This window comes from Erpetoichthys calabaricus, chromosome 4 (assembly GCF_900747795.2).
Source record: "Erpetoichthys calabaricus chromosome 4, fErpCal1.3, whole genome shotgun sequence".
Lineage (NCBI taxonomy): Eukaryota > Metazoa > Chordata > Cladistia > Polypteriformes > Polypteridae > Erpetoichthys > Erpetoichthys calabaricus.
In genome coordinates, this window is record NC_041397.2 from 66,375,813 (window position 1) to 66,397,249 (window position 21,437).

The 21,437-nt window shown below is 36.8% G+C and overlaps 1 protein-coding gene across 1 annotated transcript in view; it reads left to right on the plus strand.

Annotated features, from left to right (window-relative positions):
* The window catches only part of uggt2 (UDP-glucose glycoprotein glucosyltransferase 2), a 638,028-nt gene that overhangs the window by 558,191 nt on the left and 58,400 nt on the right, over positions 1–21,437 (plus strand). The window contains exon 32 of the mRNA XM_028799549.2: positions 1,451–1,521. Within this exon, the coding sequence (XP_028655382.2) occupies positions 1,451–1,521 (71 nt within the window). The remainder of the gene's footprint in view (positions 1–1,450; positions 1,522–21,437) is intronic.

The following is a 21,437-nucleotide window of genomic DNA, read 5'->3' on the forward strand; positions in this document are numbered from 1 at the left end:
TATCGAGATGGTGACATGGCTGCTGAACATGAAGCAAATTCCAGAAGCTAATTACATAATAGGAAGAAGTAGAATAACAGCTCCGGCATCAGCTGTCCATCAAACACATGCGGCAGTCCACCCTGTGGGGTACTCATGCATTATTGGGGTTGGAACTTTGCTCTTGGGGTGACTGGACGTTTTACTAAAATATGAAATATATCATACTTAGGAACTTACCTAGATAACAATCTTAACTGGAATACAAATACAAAAAAATTATTTTCTAAGTGCAACCAGCGCTTATTTCTCCTCCATAAACTCAAACTATTTAAAGTAGACAAGGACCTCATGTTGTCCTTCTATCGTAGTATGATCCAGTCCGTGATCACTTTCAGTTTCATTGCCTGGTTTAATAGTCTGACAAACCAAAACTCAATAAAGCTCCAGCAGATTACGAAGTATGCAGCTAAAGTTATTGGGGCTGATGTAGATGATTTGACTAGTGTGTGTCAGAGGGCAATGCTAAAGAAACTGGAAATCATCTCAACTGATGACAGACATCCATTACATGTAGAACTAAACTTCAGTAAATCAGGAAGGATAGTTGCTTTGAAAACCCACACAAATCGCTCCAGAAACTCCTTTCTTCCTAGTGCCATACGACTTTTCAATAAGTAATATCGGGGATAATGTTTTAAGGTTTTGATATATATCCTGTTACCTTTTTTTTTTCTGGTATAAATATGTTTTATCTAACTGCCTTACCTTAACCTTTCTTATTTCTATTTGTCTGTTTTATTTCATTCTGTCTGTTACCTGTTATTAGATGCAACTGAGAAGGCAAATTTCATGTTTTCCTGTGTAAACATGACTAAATAAAGAAACCTAACCTAACCTAACCTAACCTGATTTAATTAGTTCATTATCAGAACTCACTTCTGTCTGTGTATGGGGATCAGTCCATTAAAGATCATACTCCCATATTAATCATAATTTGAGGTACCAGTCAGTTTAAAATGTATGTATCTGGAATGAGGAAGTAAACAGAGAAAACTTGAGCGGACACAGGGAGAACGCTGCAACATACACATGGTGTATGAGTCCGGGTTTTAAACCTAGGACTCTGGAACAGTGTGGCAGACACCATTGTTTGACCAGTAAAGGGAGGCATTTAAATTTGTCATCTCTCTGTCTTTTTTAACTGAGTTTTTCCCCCAAATGTTTTTTATAATTATTGAATTTTAAGTATGTATTTTTCTTGATGGCAGCCATTTCTTTTAATATTTAAACAACAAGACTGAAAAGGTATTTGGACCTCACATTTTACAGTAGAATTTTTAAGCACATTTTTAAATTATATGAAACACAAAAACATACTTCCATAAGATATTATGCTGATTTTTTAGCTTTTCTTATCATGGTACAAAATAATTATTATTACCTTTTTAAAAAAATGCTTTCTTTCCAGGTACACAAAAAGCCTCACAAAATAGGTGAAGAAATTCTTGGTGATGAAAGTGAGGAACAAATAACGATGAGGTAAAGTAGGAAAATAATAAGAAGTCATTATTTTTGTAGTGAATAAGCCCTCTTTATCTTAGCTGGTGTTATTTTCTTATAGAGCTTAATAGGATATAGACTGATATATTGTTTTAGATGTTTCCAGGAGCTGGATCGAAGGTGGCACAGGCATACATTGCCTTTCATCTCATCCACAGGCATATTTCAAATTCTGTAAAACTACTTGAATTTTATTATGGGAGTCATTTAAACCACTGGAATCTTTTTGTGATATATTTTAGGCATTGTGTGCTCAAAGTACTGATCTCTCCTTTTTTCAACACTGACATTTTAATTTCTAACAGATAATTATGTTCGTTGTTGACTACTCCACTATGTGTTTTGTCAATACGGTAATTACCAGAACACTTTGTTGACTGTTTGAGAGTGTCAATAATGTCTATTAATCTGCTCTAATCCTGTCAGAAAAAAGCAGGATAAAAAAAAATGTATGAGTGTTTTTGTAAACGAATGGTCAACAAAAGAAAACCTACACATTATTAAGGAAAAGAAATGAAAACTTGTGTATTTTAAGCAGAAGAAATCAATAAAGAATAATCAAGTATGTGTTTCAGAATGCTTGGCTATGTAAGATATTATAAAAAAAGTCATTAAAGAATAGGGGACGTACTTAGCCTGTCAGTATTGGGTGTAAGACTGGAACCAACACAAGGTAACATACCAGCGTATTGTGGAGCACACTCCTGCTGCAGAGCATATGGCCATATTACTCTTGACATTGTAGCATGAGCAGATTGCCTGACAAAAGCAACAGCAAGATGTTAACCTATCCTCTAGTCCTATCCCGTTAAAATGTTAATAATATCAAGAACAGGTTCCATTCTGTCTATCTGAAATTTTGTTTCCTTCCTCTACCCAAAAATCAAAATCTTCAGTTTCTTTTCAGAAATAGCTGGCTCTGAGGCTCACCTGAGCCAGTAGCTGTGAGATTTTATAAAGGAAAGAGAGCAAATTTTTATGTAAACAGATGATTGCCTTATTAAAGATGTTTTTATCACATTACTGCTTGGGAATATTGTCTGGGCTAAAGGGGATGAATTATGAAGAAAGATTTAAAGAGCCAAACCTTTTCTGTTTAAGCAAGGGAAGGTTAAGAGGGAACATGATCGAAGTGTTTAAAATTATGAAAGGAATTAGGACAGTGGATCAAGACGTACTTTAAAATTAGTTCAACAAGAACATGGGGACAAAGTAAGAATCTTGTTGGGTTAAATTTCACACAAACAATAGGAAGTTTTCCTTCACAAAGTGAGCCATAGACATATAGAAGAATTTTCCAGGTAGGGTGGTAGAGAGTAGGCTTTGGAGACTTTCAAAAGTAGACTTGATGTTAATTTTGGAGAAATTAGGTTGATAACACTGGAGAGCTTTTTTGGGTTGTATGACCTTTTCTTGTCTAAAACGTTCTAATGTTCTACTATGTATGAACAAGGTCTCTCAAGAAATTAGAAAATAAATTTAGAATCACAAATTATATTAACATGCGCGTCTTTGGGGAGATGGGATAATGGGGTGAAAGTGACAATATGATTGCAAGGGATTCAAAAGCCTGGCATGGAAAATGTTTGTGGCTTTTCAGCATGACCTAGATCCTACAGAGTTCTTCAATTAGTCATTATAGTGCCCCCTGTTGGAAGACATTCTGTCCAAATTATTTTTTAAATGGAGCAGACGAAAGAATGCTCAAAAAAATCAAACATGAATCAGCGACAAAAAGAGACGAAATGCCAGAAGACTAAACCATGGCATGAATCGGAGGTCATGAAAAAGAAAAATAGGTTCAAACTGTTTCACACATTTCCTATTCATACCACATGCAGTTTGGCAACATGTCACATTCCCAGCAACTAAGTCATTGCTGAAAATAACATGGCTGCCACCATGCAAAGAGGCATAAAAGAGCTGTTACAATCTGCTAGCTCACAAAATTTTAAAAACAAATTTTAGTGTACAACAAAAACTAGTCTGGGCTTTATGACCTGCACAGGCCAAAATGAAGCCCATGCTGAAAAAGGAGAGAGAAATTTTAAAGACTTTAGCTCAAAGTAAAAAAAACAGAGTTTCATTACTATATTTATTACAAAATATTCTTAAAGACAGTAACAAAAAAGAAAGAAAGCAAATAAAACAGAATAAAAAGTCCAAAGCAGTGTTCAAAACCATAAAATCAAAAAGGTACAATAAAAAAGTAGCCAAAAACAAAATCAGTGCCAAACAGACATGAGCATATCAATACTTCAGAGCTGACACTGACATTTTTGCAGGTTTGTATAGGCCTGGGGCGGTCTGTGCTACACTTGGGGGCTTTAGTCTCAACATAAAGAGGACAATAGCTAGTAACATAAGATAATACAAAATGACTTGTTAGAAAAGCAGTATTGATTAGAAAATAATATAATGCACAAAGAAAGACACTTGAACCGGGAAGAAATCCCTGGCCTAACCATGACAGTGGCATATTGGGGAAAATGATTTCTAATAACAATAATAATGAACATTAAATTAAAGATATTATGCATAAAATGCAACATTCAAATTCATTACATTAAAACTTTGAAAGTGGAATTTTAGTTTTACCAACATTGTTAAAATGTATACTTGAAGAAATGTTTTTAGGTTTTCATCAAAGGCTTTTATGGAATCTTTCCATAACCTTTCCTTACGAATGTAATATAAACCAACTAACAGCAGATTTCACGTTAACAGTAAAATTATACCTTATTGATTCAGAGAACATGACAAAGGGAACTCAACTCAACCTTGAAGTTATTTTTGAGAAATTTCATGGATAGGATTTGGAAGCTTTGTTGGGCTAAGCTGGTTGTTCTCTTCAATATTTTTCTAATGTTCTAATTAAGTTGTTTCAGAGAATTTGGGTTGTGCATAACTATTATTAAAAAGTAAACATCTTCAGAGCTTTTTTGAAGATGGCAAAGCTCTCTGTTACTCCAGTTTGATGACAGCTTTACACTGTGAGGAGCACTACACTTTTATATAGCTGACAGTGATGAAGTAGGTCCCGAGAGTGTACATCTGTTGGCTTGCATTGGTTTTTGACACCTGAAAGTACACAGGTAAGTGGCTGACATTGAAGAAGTCAAGTCATGTCAAGTTGGGGAGCATGCACTGACTCAGGACCCGGTTGACAACCCCCAGGCAGACATGCGGTCCAGTCCCACCCTCCAGAAATGACCCTCTATCTGCCGCAGCCAGGTGTTACATGGGTGACCCCTTGGCCTGGTCCAGCCACTCGGGTCCCCAACCATGAGGATCTTACGAGCTGGATCACCCTCGGGGAAACTCGCGATGTGGCCATAGTGCTGTAACTGACGCTCCCTCACAATGCAGGTAATGTGCTTCATTTGGGACTCTATGAGCAACCGCTCATTCGACGCAAAGTCAAACCAATGGTACCCAAGGATTTTCCGGAGAGACACAGTACCAAAGGAGTCCAGTCTTCATCTCAGGTCACTGGATAGCGTCCATGTCTCGCAACCATATAGCAAGACAGGAAGCACCAGGACTCTAAAGACATGGACCTTCGTCTTTTTGCATAGATATCGGGAGCTCCACACACCTCTTTCCAGTGACCTCATGACCTCCCTTGCTCTCCCAATCCGTCTACTGACTTCATAGGAAGAGTCACCAGAGACATGAATGTCACTGCCAAGGTAAGTAAACCTCTCGACAAGGTCGACAGTCTCTCCGCAAACAGACACACTGCTGATTGTTGTGCCCAAGAGGTCATTAAAGGCCTGGATCTTGGTTTTTATCCAGGACACTCGCAAGCCCAGACACTCAGACTCCTTGCTCAGTCTCTCAAGCGCCCCGATCAGAGCCTCCAATCACTCCACAAAGATCACAGCATCATTAGCAAAGTCATGATCCATGAATCTTTCTTCACCAACAGATGCCCCACAGCCATTGGACCCCACCACCTTGCCCAACACCTAGTCCATACAAGCATTGAATAGAGTAGGAGCAAAAACACACCCCTGACAAACCCCAGAATCAACTGGGAAAAACACAGAGGTTCTGCCTCTATCTACTCTGCACAGCACTCACAGTACCAGTGTACAGGCTGGTCAAGATGTCCCACAGGGCAGCTAGATCAACTGAGTCGAACACTTTACAAAAATCGACAAAGGCTGCAAAGAAACTCTGCCGATATTCTCGTTTGCACTCCATGAGAACCCTCAGTGCCGGGATGCGGTTGATGGTAGACTTATTAGACTTAAAAACCAGACTGTTCCGGTCGCTGGTAGGTGAGCAAGTGATCACGGATCCTATTGAGGACGACCCTAGCAAGGACCTTACCCGGCATCGAGAGCAGTGTTATCCCCCTGTAGTTGCTGCAATCCAGGCGATCACCCTTCCCTTTCCAGATAAGGACGACAAGCCCCGTTTTCCAGTCAGTTGGGATGATGCCAGTCTCCCAAATGGAAGCAAAAATTGCTTGCAATGACACGAGGACAGCCTTACCACCAGTTTGGAGAAGTTCACCCCGGATACCACAGATCCCTGCAGCCTTTCTCCCTTCAGCTGGTTCACCACCTGTGCAATCTCAGTGAGACTGGGTGGTTCACAGCATTGGAGAAGCTTGGCAAATTATTTGGATTTAATATTTTAGAAAAATTCTGAAAATCACCTGAAACTTTTTACCTTTAAACATTTTCTGAAAGCTGTAATTCAAGAAGTAATGGGCAGATTCTTATGAAACATTGAGAACAACTGAATCAGTTTTAAGCGCTGAGTAAGCTTCAGGATTTTAAAGTTCAAACTTTTTAAATCCGATACCAACATACAGCCAAACTTTTCAGAAGTTCATAAATTTTAGCATATTCATTCAGGACTTTGAAAGAAAGATCTATGTCCTTTAATTTCAACCCAAAACCTGATCTTTGAGTTTTACTGAGTTAAACAGATTAGTCATAGCAGCTTAAATACAATTACAAAGAAACACTAATGAGATTTTACTGTATGGGTGTCTGTTTGTCTTTGTGACATGTTTTTGAGGTACTAGTCCCAAGGCCTTCCTAGCTGCGTAAAAAGAAGGTGCGAGTTTACAGTCCTCCTCCTCCTCCTCCTGTTCCTCCAGTTTTTAACATCTTACATGAAAGAAACCATGAGGAAGAGGAATACATAATTCACTAATTTGATAAGGGTGAATTGGTTCATTAATTTTTTTAATTTATTCAGATATTTAATATTTTATTTATATGGAAAATAAATTTAAAAAAAAAGATTTGCATTGAAATCAGACTAAAATGTGAAAAATAAACATCTTTGGTATTGCATCTTAATTATTAATTTGGTCTTCTCTCTCACCTTAAGCTTAACACACACATACTGTAGATGCTATTCACACAACTATGTATGAGTGATGCCTAACTACCTCTCAGTCTGTAGTATTCCACATAGGATCCCACCCACACAAGTACAATGATGCGTGCACTGCCAGTCACAGTCTAATACTCCACACAGGGACTCATTATGTTTGGCATGAGCAATTTATTTGTCTCCCTGAGACACATGAAAGGACATACACCTTTTGCTTGTATATCACTTACCAACCAGTGATGTCTTATTTGAACCGCACTGTTCCTTCAGCCTAATAACCCTGCAGGTTAGAACAAATGGCATCTCCTAGGTGCCCTAAAATTTACTTTATTACTTCAGTCACTCTAAATATAAAGACATAGTATTGAAATTTAAAAGCAACATGATATTTATTAATGTAGAATAATACCAGTAGAATAAAGTATAATAGAAAATACAAATAGGTAGCAAAGTCCAGATAGATGGTATATAGTCTTAGAAAGCTTACTGAGAATCATCAAAGTCAAAGGTGTATTTTGTCCTGGGCAGCTTTTTGATTCAGCATCGGTGTGATGCATGATTTAGATTCTCTGACATCTAGATTAAATCACTTGTCTCTTTCTGACGTATCTTGGTATCTGACATTGCTTCTCCTGTTGCTGCTCCCTGATCTCTCAGACAGGCAGTTATTTATGCAAAAGTTACACATGAGGTTCTGGACATTATACACATATGATTGGTTAGCTACTCTGGTGATAGACAGCTCTGCCCAAAAGCTTTGATCCTCATACTTATCCAGGCAATGTCTTCTTGTCTCTGTTTACTTTTTACCAATAAATTATTAATTGTCTCACCATTTTAAACTAAAACATTGTGTATTTCTTAGATAACAAAACAGATGCAGTAAAGTTACAGAAAAAAATGTTCAAATGTATTGGTGTCATAAACTTTTATTCCACAAAGAAACAAACAATGTAGGTGCAGTTAGATACGATGCCTTCATTGTTAATTGCTTTTATACATTAGTTAGGAAATTGCTTCAAGGGTCCTGTAAATTAATTAGCTCCTTTATAGTTCCTCACATAGTTCATTTGAGAAAAATTAAAAACTTAATATAAGTAGCCTGCAGTTATAAAAAGGACAAGGATCAACAATGTGGACTTGCATAAGGGACAAACAGGCAACAGTAAACTTCACTGTATCCTTTGTTAAGTTAAGGAAAAGAAAGGAAATATGGAAAACAATTAGTTTTAACATCTGAGTACTGCATTAATTAATTACACTTTTTTTTGTATGCCACATTCCATTGTTTTATTCCTGTAACTCATTAATGAATAATTATCGTCTTACTGCATGCTGTCACCAATTAAATGATTTCAGTTTCATAAACTATGACTTTCAAAAATTTTCAGAAATGAAATGAGAAAATGTTTTTTGCTTAATTTTGTTTTCTTCAGAGCACTACCATACCTTTTTAGTTACTTGGTTTAGAAATACAGATTTTTTTAAAATCTTTAAACTATCTTGAATAACAGTAACAATCCTTTCACCCTGTTGTAGAACACTTTAAAGGTATAGTTAGTATAGACACAATAGCCTTTCACCTCAGCCCTCCCATCCATCAAAGTTGAAGCACACGAGTAAGCAATAAACACAAAAGCAAAAATATGCAAAAAGTGGTTGAAATATGTATGACACAAGAAAGCATCAATTATACAAATTAATGCAGTGATTCCATAAAAGACCTGAAAGGCCTTCAGCATCAACAACAGAAGACCTTGTTATCACCATGGAGTGAATTATAATGGATATTTGAAGAATGACAGTGCAGTGTCAGGTAGCAAACAGTGGATACAGGGATTATCTATGAGCCAATTCAATCCATTCTTCTTGAACAATTTAAACATGAGCAAAGTTTGTGCATGTGGGAGCTTTAAAGTGCTTCCACAGTTCCAAGGAGAACCTCAAGGTAATGAATTTAGATTGTGAAAAAATTAAGATACTTCACTGGGTATTAAACTTGGATACATCACTATATGCTCAGTCAAAGCAATGGAAGCTTTGTGATTCTAAAATACCAAAGAATTTCAAAGAGTGTTTCAAGGTTATTAATTGTCACATGTGCAGAACACAGCTATTACTGATGTCAGATTAACATATAGTGTAGTGTGGGTCCACTCACTGTCACCTTGACCATCAAATATTAGTAGTCAAATGACTACTAAGACATTTCGTGGAAGCCACTAGATTATTCCATTCAACAGTGGCACTTTACAAATAAAACATTCAGGATTATGGACAGTATGTTGTTGGCATGTGTTATGTCCATGGTGTGTCTGAGCAAATGCAGGTTTTTCAAAAGAAAAGAAAAAAAATAGTGCAGCTCAAGCCTCATGAGTGTAGGTGTGCAAGAGGAAAGCCGATTGGCTGCAGAGAACATGATGAGGGAATTGGCTAATTGCTTCTGTATGTGCACGAGCACAGTCAGTACAGCATCCTTCATTGATCGTTTAGTGTACCTGCATGCATAAGGTGATAAAAAGGTCAGAGCAGGAAAGGAAGGGAAAGTAAAGACATCAGAAGGGAAAAGAAATCTAGTGGAAGAAATTAAGAGGACAGTGAAGGGAAGTGAAGGCTGAGACCAGTGTGGTACGAAGGAGGTAAGCAGTTGGTGAAGCCTAGCTGAGGAGCACAAGCAAAGGCATTCCAGAAGCGGATCATCCCTTGCTGATTTTTAGGAGCGGGGATAATTAAATGCTCCAGGGATCCTGCTGGACCAAAGGATGGTAGCAGGATGATGTGGAGTCCAGCTCAGAGCATCTCTGCACCTACCAACGAAGGTGGAGTTGAGATAAGAGTTGGCTTAGCATGCCAGTTGGGTGAGCAGGATGAGACAGGAGAAAGAGATCGAGGGCAGTGGGGAATGAAACTAAAGGAATCAATTCTAACAGATGTTATCCTTAATTTTATTTAATTGGATTTATGCATTGATTTATATTAACTTACTCACATAGCACTCTTTTTACAGATTATTTATTGAGGATTTATGCACCAAACTGTGGACACTAACTGGGTTTTTTTAATAAGCACACTTTGCACTTTTTTCACCATAGTTGCTGTTTGTGTGCTCATTCTCCCTAGTCCATCTTGGTTATGACTATCAATGTGCTGGGAAAAGGAAGAGACCCCAGGGCTGTGAGCACCAAGGGCATCACAGACAGCCAGTGTCTGTTGTGGGCTGCATTTTCAAATTCTGTACAGACAGTGCCTGTGGACTGAAGACTCTCAAGCAGGGGTTCCCAAGTTGAGTCCTGGTGTACCACTGTGGCTACAGGCTTTCATATTAACCAGTTTCACAAATCAGCGGGTCACTGTTATGCATCATCAATCTGATTGTTTACCTGACCTTTTTTCTTTTCTTATTCTGCATTCATAAAAGTGTTGTAGTATGATATTTGCACTTGGAATAAACTGAAATGTTAATTCTTTGTCATGGTTATAAACTCTTAACTTTCTTTTACCATTTTTATTTCAATTCACCTTATTTATGTGGAGTTTGCTCTTTAAATTTTATCTACATACTTGAAATTAGTGACAAGCAGAGCAGACACTGGTGCAAATGACACAATGTTAAAGCAAAGTAGCTAATTCAATATTACATTCATTTTTGTGCTAACTAGTAATAAAACAGTTAACTATAAGTGCTCATCAAGTTTAGTCCTGTGGACCACCTTCAACTGTAGGTGTTCATCTCACCACCTTCTGATTTAAACTGGACTCCAGCCTTTATTAAACATGCTTTTATTTCCCTGCCTGTTTTGCATCAATGCAGAGATCACAAAATGGGTTTCACAAAATTTTGGAGAATGTAGCAAGCATTTTTGTGTGCGACATAAATTATTATTCTTTTCCTTGCTTTTTAAGATTTTGCCTTTTTTATGCTCTGTTCATTTTTTATTAATATTTCAAATGTTAATTTTATACTGAAGTAGATGCTTCTCTTTATTATTTAGTGTAATTTGCACTTGTGTTTGTACTGTTCATCATTAACCGTCAGTATTTGGGTCTAATTAGGAGAATAAACTCCTTTTACAGTGGTGAATTAAAAGATTATGTTAAAAGAAAATTAACATTTAAAGTAATGGCAAACAATACTCATTTCTGAACTTTAAGTGGAAATTTACTACCACCGTGTTTCATAGCCATGGCAGCGTTGCAGGTGGGCCACAGCCAACCCTGGATGAAACCCACACTGTTCAATGATGATTGTGTTCGATTCGTAGCAGCAATATAGCAGGTGGATTGCAGCCAACCCTGGACAAAGCCCCATCCACCAGTCTGATAATTTTGCTTTTTCACTGCAGCAGCAGCATTTTAGGTGGATCGTGGCTGATATTGGACAACCTCCCTAAGCCCCACTCTGACAATCATGCTCGATTCATTAAGGAGGAAATACATTGAAGGTCGCACTTGATTCATATAATGCTTACGTGATTTCATGGAACCCAAAGGTTTGACAATCGATTCTCCAAGTGGGATCACCCCATTCCTCCTGCTAAGACGATTGCGCTAACTTCACTGGAGAAGGAAAGATGGGTCATGAACACACTGCCATGTGAAAAACTGGGCTGTGACACTACAATGTTTGGGAAACACTGCACTACTACATATTTCTGAATGCAAAATAAGAGTAGAATTGCACTATTAAATCATGTAGAAGCAAGACTGAACCATTTATTTGTCAAAATGTTTCAAAGAAAACCCTCAGCCTCAGTTGTCCTCCAGGTCAGATCTTGAGTACTTCTCCTCTAGAACATTGAGGCAGTGATGTTAAGCCCTTTGCCACTTTACCACCACTTATAGTTAACATTAGCATGAAATCAGCGAATCACCTTGTACCGTTTTTGTCATTTTGTTTTTTCTTGATACCGCTGGCACTGACAGCTCCATTAAAGACTGAACCTGCTGTCATTCTTATAAATTTTCTTTTTTAATACAAGACATTATCACTTGCTGATTTTTCTATTTTTCTACTAAAAGCAGTAAGTGACATCAATACCATTATTATGACTGAAGGGATATTAACAAAACAATGGGCTAGTCTAAAGAAGCAACCTGAAACAGTGATAGGTGCAGCAGTTCTAGACAACATTAGTACTTCTGAACACTGAGTTGGACTAGTTAACCAGTTCCTCAAGAGACTCTGATCAAAATGATAATGTAAAAAACTTAACAATTTGCAGGATATTACATTACAAATACTTTTTCAGTTTTTATTTCAAGGTATTTTGAAAAAGACTTTCAACAATGCAATTCAGTTTGTTGCGATTACAAATCCTGTCATGTGAAAAAGGAGAAAATGTCAGGAGTCAGTGGAGTTGTAAGTCCTCAAAACATAAAATTGTTACTGAAGTATCACACTGTTTCTCAAAATCTGAAATAGTGTTCTGTGAGTCCTACATTTGTTTTACCATATCAAATATTCTCACTGGATCAGGCTGCTTGAAGAAGTTACTGCAAGTAGGTGGGGATCTTTGTTAATAGAATTTCATCCACATGTGATGGTTTGGTAAAATGCAAAATGTAATCTATAATCTTTAGGTTGAGTAAAGCCCCTGCTAACTCTAAGTAATACTACAGACAGAATTGATTCAATTGATTCAGTTTTCAACAACTGTGCAAATGTCATATTACTTCTGCAAAAATAAAAAACAAAAAAAAAAAAACAAAAGAACTACAAGATGTTTTCAAAATGACGCAGCACTGCCAAAACCTTGTGACTCTTCTTTGCCACCTGCCAGCTCCATTTCTTGAGTAACATGCCTGATACTACCAACTCTATACTGCATATCTGTCTTTGGATATATGTATCAGAGACATCTTCACAAAGTCAAAGCACCTTTCTCTGTCTCCTTTAACAATACACAAATAATTTGAGTTAAAAATGAGATAAAACTGAAAGCTATGAAACTATATCTAGTATTTGCCTTTTCCTGATATCCTCTGCTTTTGTTCATTTGTCACATTGAATAGCTTATTATCTTTAGACAAAATGTAATATCAGTTGAATGGAACCAGAATAAACATATACAGCCATTTGCTACTACTGTACATATATTTAAGCAATAAGTTATCCAGCACATGTATTGCGCTTAGGAAAAGTTAATCGTCCCTTGGTCACTCACTCAAATGTTTGTCCAAAGTCAACTGACAGACTGAGATGACTGAACACAGCCCCCCCTGTTTAATCTAAATCTCACCATAATGCTGACCTTTGAAGTAGTCACCACAAGGTTTCTACAAGAACACTGTGCCTTCTCTAAACAAAATTCGAGAAGAGATGAGGGGAAAAGGTGTGGGGATGCTTTGCTGCCTCAGGGCTTGGAAGATTGGTCGTTATTGAAGGAACTATGAATTCAGCACTTTTCTAGAATATTCTTAAAGAGAATGTCTGGTCATCTGCCTGTGACCTAAAGCTAACATGTAATTGGGTTATACAGCAAAACAAGAACCCAAATCACAAAAAGAAATGTAAAAATTAGTGGCTGAAAAGAAACAAAGGTAAAGTTTTGGGGTAAATTAGTCAAATTTCCAAACTTTAACGTATTAGCGATGCTTTGACAGAACCTGAAACAAGCAGTTCATGAATGCAAACCTACCAATGTGTCTGATTTAAAGTACCTCTACAAAAAAGACTGGGCTAAAATTCCTCAAAAGTGGTGTAAAAAAACTGATATTAAATTATAAGATGTGTTTAATTGTGATTAATGCTGTTAAAAGTGCAGCAATCTAGCATTGAAACTATGTAGGCAATTCCCGTTTCATAAAAATCATGCCAAGTTGAATATGCATTGCATTTCAGTGTATTTTACATGTTGGATTATATTTTCTTTTGTCTCAGACAGTCAAGTCCCCCGCCCAACTCAACCCCTTTAAGGATGTGATTTTATAGCTTAGGAAAACACGTATGAAATGAGAAATGTCCTTGAAAATGTCATTAACCAAGTGAACGTTTATTTCCATGTTTTTCAAGACGTGGAGAAGGTGTTAGATAATATTGCAATATGTTCAAGTAATAAAGGGAATATTTATAATTGCACTATTATTTTGTGAACATCTCTGAGCCTCCCGGTAAGCTCTTTTGAACACACAGGCGAGTCTCTCCACATTGATGGAAACAAATTGTTGATGTATAAAATTTTCCAGACATCAAGAGATACAGGTTAATTTACTATCAATCAGATGCAAACCATCTTACTTTATTTTGAAAATAATTGCTGACATTTCATATCGTCTGTTCTTCAACTACTACGACCATGTTCTATGGGGAGGCCTAAGTTTCAAGTGGGAAACTTCATGTCACTGTCTTTTTAGGTTGTAGCTACAAGCAGCAGCTTTGTGAGATGAGTGCATTACCCGATTTTAATGTTACTTCTGTCTCTCTCGTAATTTTGTTATGTAAAGTTAAAGAAAAAAAAATGTTTTCCTCAGACAGTAATTGGTATTTTTCAGTCCTGTGGCATATTTAGAGAAATGTGATATACTCCTTTGCTTTTTGTTTTCACAAGAAAATATCTTATCTGTAATTACTTATTGCTTGAAGTGAGCAGTACATCAGCAGAGATTTCACATTTCTCCCAGCATCTACATAGAAATGCACACAAACAGAAGAAAGTGGGAAGGTGTGACATTACAAATAGTAACTCCAAAACAATTTCATAGTGCATGAATGTAGCAACCTTAGACTTGAGAAACTTGCTAGTGGGTAACATCCTGTGCTTTATGTGGAAATGATTAGGTTTTGTGATTTGACTGTAGAGAATATTTTTTGTAATCTATAGAATTTGTTATTTAACTGAAGTGAGCACATGTATGTCAGCCTATGTTATATGAGTGGATTTATTAATAAATATACAGCTCAGCTATGATGGGTAAACTTATTGAGATCAACATTTTGGTAAAATGTTCCCAGTTACTGAAGCGTCAAATCAACTTTTCAATGGTTCAAGAACATCATCCACCTTATATGTTGAGACTAACGTCCATATTTTTAAAGAGCAGCCGGCCAAAGACATTGGGCAGACATAGTGCACTCTTGTCTCTTTCATTGAATGCCTAAGTAAAGTAACACAAAATTGGAATATAGGTAGTGTGGCACTGTAGTGATCATGAAAGAAGGTATATGTTTGCATAATAATATGCATTATTGTGATTCAGAGTTAATGGGACACACTCAAGTACAGGAGCTTGGGAAAGAAAATTAAAGAAGCCCAAGTACACCGATTTTAAGATATTAAGTCAAAAATGAGTCTGCAACCTGATTGGGAGCAGAGATACCTGTATGTATATAGCTTAATGTTTATTTGTATTTTGTAATGGTTTAAAAAAATGTCTTCAAATTGGGTTGACACTGAAGTAGTGAAGCTACTGTTAGTCTAAGTAAGAATTAAATTGTTACGCGGTTTGCAGCAGCAGTACATAATCCAGTAGTATAAGACCACTGTACAATAATCGTAAATGTATTTGGCATTGTGACATAAACAATTACAGATATACATAAGCTGAAAACTACTTGGTTGTCGTAATCTTGAACCTTCTATGGAATTAAAATGATCTCCTCCCCTTTGTCTTTGTTTCAATTAGCCAATGAACTTAAAATCAACATGCATTCCTTTTATTTATGATGTAGCAATTTACACCTTATATAATTAAATCAGTAGTTGATCAACTGCATTGATTTCTGCATTCAGCTGTGCATGTTGAAGCCAATTCAAGAGTTCTGACAAGCATGCATCATATATATGATATGCATCAAGTGCATCATAATATTTTAAGAAGCTCTATCCTCAGTCATGTTCATTATTCTGGAATAATTCCAGGGATTGTGGCTTGTAAAAGTTTTGCAAAATAGGTACACTGCTGCCATAAAAGTGTGTCCTGTCACTTTGAACATCCTGTGGCAGGAGTTTCATAGGACTTGCCCATTCGTCCATCCACAAGAATCGGTTAGATTTGGCAGTCTTTCCAGTTTATAAGTAGTGATGAGTGAACCAATTGGTACAAAATTAAATTTGTAACCACTGAAAAATAAATTCCATTTCCTATACAATATTTGGCCCATTCACACAAGAAGAAAAGGATTTAGCTCCTCTCTAGTGTTATCATGCATTAATTTTGCATTCATCCGCCTGACTTTTAGTATTTAAATAAAGATGTCTAGTGAAAAATAAAACAAATTATTCAAGTGTCCTCAACTAGAATAATCTGGTTACTAGGTAATAACGGAGTAGGCAGCAGTGGCTTTCTGTGTAGTTAGATTTTTACTGTGAAGAAAACACAGTAATGTGTAAGATGGTATGTACTGGTGTGGAAAATATGCACCCCCATAATATTTTTAAACTAACTAAACATTACTGCACGATGTGATAGTAATGAGACTTCAGACATCATGAAGGTTTGGGGCATCCACCCGTATATTATTTCCCAGCTGCAAAAGTTTAGTAATATTTGGTTAGAGTTGTTCACAAGACAGAGTCCAAAACATTTGGAGGTAAGATGGTGGTTTTAAGGGCTGGGGAAGGAAATTATGTCATCTAGTCCAGAACCAGAAGTGACGTCAACAGAGGCGCCAGAGCCAGAAGTGACGTCATCAGAGGTCCCGGAGCTGGAAGTGACATCATCAGAGGTCCCGGGGCCAGAAGTGATGTCATCAGAGGTACCAGAGCTGGAAGTGATGTCAACAGAGGTGCCGGAACCTGGTGAGATTTCCCAGGAATGGCCTGCAAGAAACTGAGAGAGACAGTCAGCACACTCTGCCACCCCCTGGTCTGGTGTAGTATTATAGTTCCCCAGGCCCTTTAGCTGTCTCCTAAACGCACGTGTGTGACAACGCTACTGTGGTGTTGTGAACAAGAGGCTTAAATTGATTTGTTAGTGTGGCACATATTACATGCATTGCCAGCTACAGAAAAGAAGAACACAGTTAAACACGAAAGTGTGACTGAGGCTTGTTTTCTACTACCAACAAAACCTTTTAAACCCACTTGAAAATTCTTTAGTGAGTTTTGTGTTTTACAGTTCAAAATCGCCTGCAATACGAATCAAATCTTGCCTATTTTGATTATCACTATTTGTAATTCTTAGGATAGTAAATAATTGTTTTTAAACTGACATTAGTATGCTTATGCTAGGGGTTTGGCTGCTAAGCACACTGTCTTTAACAAACTGTGATCAGTCTTCCATTCTGACTTGCCTCTTACAGCACCCTTTTTTGATTTAGCTGTTGACTAATGCTTTCCTGCCGCTGTGAAAAAGTCTTCATTGTCATCATCTGACTAAAAGACTGCAGTTGGCTGAATGTTTTGCTTGGTAGACCCTTCTCACTTTACCTGTTGACCTTGTTGTGCATAGAAATCATAGTAGGTGTGATACATTATACAGTAATGGCATATTTGGTGTCATGTCACCATCAAAGTCACTTAAACTTTTAGTCTTTCCCTTTTTTTCCCCTGAAGATTGCATCCTCATGCAATCCTGGTGCCAGCCTACTTGCTTTAAATAGCAGTGTTTACATGAGGTCATTGAATGAGAAGGGCAGGTGTTTCCAAAAAGACACCATTTGAATTTCTAATCTGGCATTAAAGTATAGTTTATCTACTCATATATGTTTTCCTTATTTATTTATTTTTTTTATTTTGTCTGGAGAACTAGCTCTCCAGAAGGCTGCCGTGCTTTGTGTGAAGGTAGAAGACTTTTATCTGGCTTTTATATAGTGTCATTCCATGTCAAGAGAACAGTTTGATAGAACCTGCAAAATTTTTCCACTTGTGACTTTCGAAGCTAGGGGAGCCTCATCTGTGCTAAATTCAAATATACACAAAATGTGGGTTAGAAACTCAAAACAGCTTTTCGCATTTTCTAAAAGAATTATTCTGTAAGTAAGATTCCATAGCAACCAGGATCCAAGTTAGACACTGACTTCAGAGCAACTTTTGAACAGTCATGACAACCAAATGAGTATAAAAATTTTGAAAGCAATCATTTTTAACTCTTTACCGTGAACATTAATTATAGCTGATTGCTGCTTATTATACCTACTTTAGTAATACATGAGCAGTCATTATGCCTCATTTTTCAGTCTACAATGTGAAAACAAAGGAGTTTTTCCAGTTTTGGTTTTTTATCAAATGTTTGCCTTATCAATAGTCTGTGTTTGATATAGAAACCGCTTCACATCAGTATGTGCTGAAGAGGATTCCATACCTGCCGCCTCTACAGGAATGCCAACATTTTGATTCCCCTCAAAAACATGAAAAACCTCAGGAAGTGCTGAAAACTCCTAATAATAACAATTCTTAAGAAGCAATAAATAATTTTAAAAATGTGCAATAAGTAAACTTAATTAAATCTACTGTATACTAGTAGGAGTAGGAGATTTTGCCCTTTATAGGGGTTTCTTGACTGGTTGGTTGCTGGAGCAGAGATGCTTCCTGATGGTGAGGACAGATTAAAGGGGGCACCCATGTCAATTATGCTTTCTACGAATGGTGTCTCAAGCAAGAATACTCCACCATATTTATATATTTATAACTGCTAAAGATTAGCACAGTACCTTTCATTTGGAATGTGGTATCATAGAGATAGGACAATACATTCACAACAGGCAAAAGTAAACAGGAAATGTGATTTCATGTTAGTGTATTAGTGTCTTAAAGGTAATATGCTTGTGTGTGGACTTGTATGTGACCTGTGTCCCATAGCGATGTGTAGTTTAACTTGATTGATGAGTCAATGCCACTACTCTTCATTGGACGTTAACAATGTATGTATGTTTAAAGCATCTAACATGAAAAGAGGAGAGGGGACTTGTCCTGTGTTTGTTGGGCTGTATGAGTGAGAAAGAAACTACTCTTTTATCAGTTCAGAGCAGTGATTACCTCCTAGCAAATCTATGTGTATAACATCAAGTTAACAAGCCTTTCAACAAATGAGAGTAATGCCTTTGTGCACAATTAATGTTTAATACATTTGTTAAGATACATTTTACTGTGAAAGTGTATACACATGGATTATACCAAATCTGCCAAAATTTGTCATTATACTATGATGTGTATTTTTGTCAATGCCATCCACTCCTGATGTATAGGCTTAGTGCTCACAGTTGTATTGCTAGTGCTTGTGTTGTGCAGTCTGTTGGTATTAAAAAAGAAGTGCATTTTTATTATTAATATTATATCCATAGCAAAATACATTCCAACAGATGGTGTATCCCAAGAGTTAGCACTGCTGTAGAAATTCATACACCCAATATTCTATCCACATTTAAATTGAGCATTTGGGTTCAGTTTGGTTTTCATAATGTTACAGCAAAGAAGCACTTAATATGAAACTACAAGCAATGTCTTTAAAAAACAGTACTCACACTACTTCTTCTCTAACTCCATTTGACACTTGGGCACTTAAAGGCTAATTTATTCTAAATTTAGAATTCATAAACTGATGTAACTAAAGAGAAAAGCAAGAAACTTAACTGAAAATGTTGTCTCATTCTGCTGAATGTGCAGAACAGAGTTTAAATGAAGGGAAAAGAAGTTAATTAATAGCAAAAAGTGGTCTGTAATTAAGAAAAGGGTTGGAATGAAAACCTAGAGCCACAGTAGCGGTCCAGGGCCAGAGTTGAGGACCCCTGGACTAAAGGGTCTGAATATTTCTGTCAGTGGGATATTTTATTATATTATTTTGAGTACATTTGCAAAAATGTCCAAAATTCTATTTTTTCTTTATCAGTCTTAGGTATTGAGTGTTTTTTGATGAGGCAGAAAAGAATTTAAATGATTTTAACATAATGCTGTCACATAACAAAATATAAAAAAGTGAAGGGTCCTGAATACAGGAACTTTCTGAATGCACTATACATTCGTGTAGCCGTAAGAATTTGAAATGCAAATTTATTTCACATATATTCAAACTCAATTTTAATGATCAAACATCGCAATCTCAAATACTGCTAAAACATCCTACTAAAAACATAAGGACTCCTTTGACAAGAACTTGCACAGAATTAAATTAAGACAGTGTGCTGATATATGAGTTATGTAACATAAATTAATATTCCCAGCCTTTCTGTGAAGAATTCCGAGAAACTTGAAATACATTTCCACAATTAAAAAAGATGTAAATAGGATGAATTAAATCAAGAGTTTTCATATTACAGTTTTTGTAACAGTCTGACACAACTTCATTCAAAAAAAAAAAAAAGAGTAGAAAAATAAATTACATTACAGTACGTTGTTATGTTTCAGCCAGGATTTGTACCCTGGCTTATGTTTGTTTACTTCTTTTTGGTTCTTTCTGTTGTTTTTGAATGATTACTTTTCAAGTTTTTTGCTTTTTTGTAATTTTTTGTTTAGCATTTACTGTACATATTGTGCATTTATGCTGCTTACTTATGTTCCTTGTTTTCTGTGGGGGGGGACCCCAAGAGACGAGGCCACCGTGATGTCATTGTTGAGGGACCGCTCCCTGTCTTTACATGTAAGGTTCATGTGTAGGACCCTCAGGGATTCATTGATGGTTGTATAATGTGGGTCACTATTCTAAGGATTGTTTGACTTTTTTCCAGTTTATTGGATTTTTTCTTCTCGTTTTTGGCTTCTGTTTGCTAGATTCTGGATTTTAACTTCTTTGCTTCTTTATTGCTGTATTTTTTGCCTTTTTCCTGTTTGTCATTTTTTACCTCCTTTTTTCTTATGTAAATACTTTGTTTGCCTTTGTCTTCTCACACCAGAGGTTTATGGTCATCCTCTCCCTTGAACAGCATTTGTTTTTTTTTTTTTTGATATTCTTAAAGCGTTTTTGAACTTTTAGAGCCAGAGCCCCATTTTGGGCTGTTTTTTTTAAGTCGGGGGCCCACCTACCTGGGCATAATGTCTGTTTCTAGGTAGACTAGTGAAGTCCTGGTCTAGGTTTATATTTATTTTGAGACCCTGTGATGAAGCACCTAACTGTATATAGCTTTGCATGTGCCCTAACTGTTGCGTTATAAAGAGGGCACTACTAAGGATTACTGTATAAACAGTTTCGCTCAACTTACTTGAGGCTGATAGTGCGCAGTCAGCTTCTGGTAAGGCAATGGAGCAGGTCCATCATTCTGGGCTTAAGGTCGGTATTCATCTTAAGAGCATTACAAACAAGATAAACGGCATGGATGTCTCCGATTTCTGTATGCTGTCCTGCTTTCATCACAGGTAGATATGTAAACTGGAGAGAAGCAGATTCCACAAGGGGGAGTCTCTTTGGGATAAAGTGTAGCTGTAGCGTTTTGGGACATGCTGCTTTCTCGTTGTGCTTAATGTGGGCTTGCGTATGCAAATGCATGCCGTGTTTTAATAGCAGGTGTATGCACATGAGAGAGGTACAAGTGGGCTTCAACTTGTGTCAGCTGATTAGTTGAAAAATCTATAAAACCTGAATATACAGGGGGCGGAGAGTCAGGTTTTCATTTTAAGTTAAAAGTCATGAAGGAACTGTTTCAGATGTATTTGGTTTTGACAAGT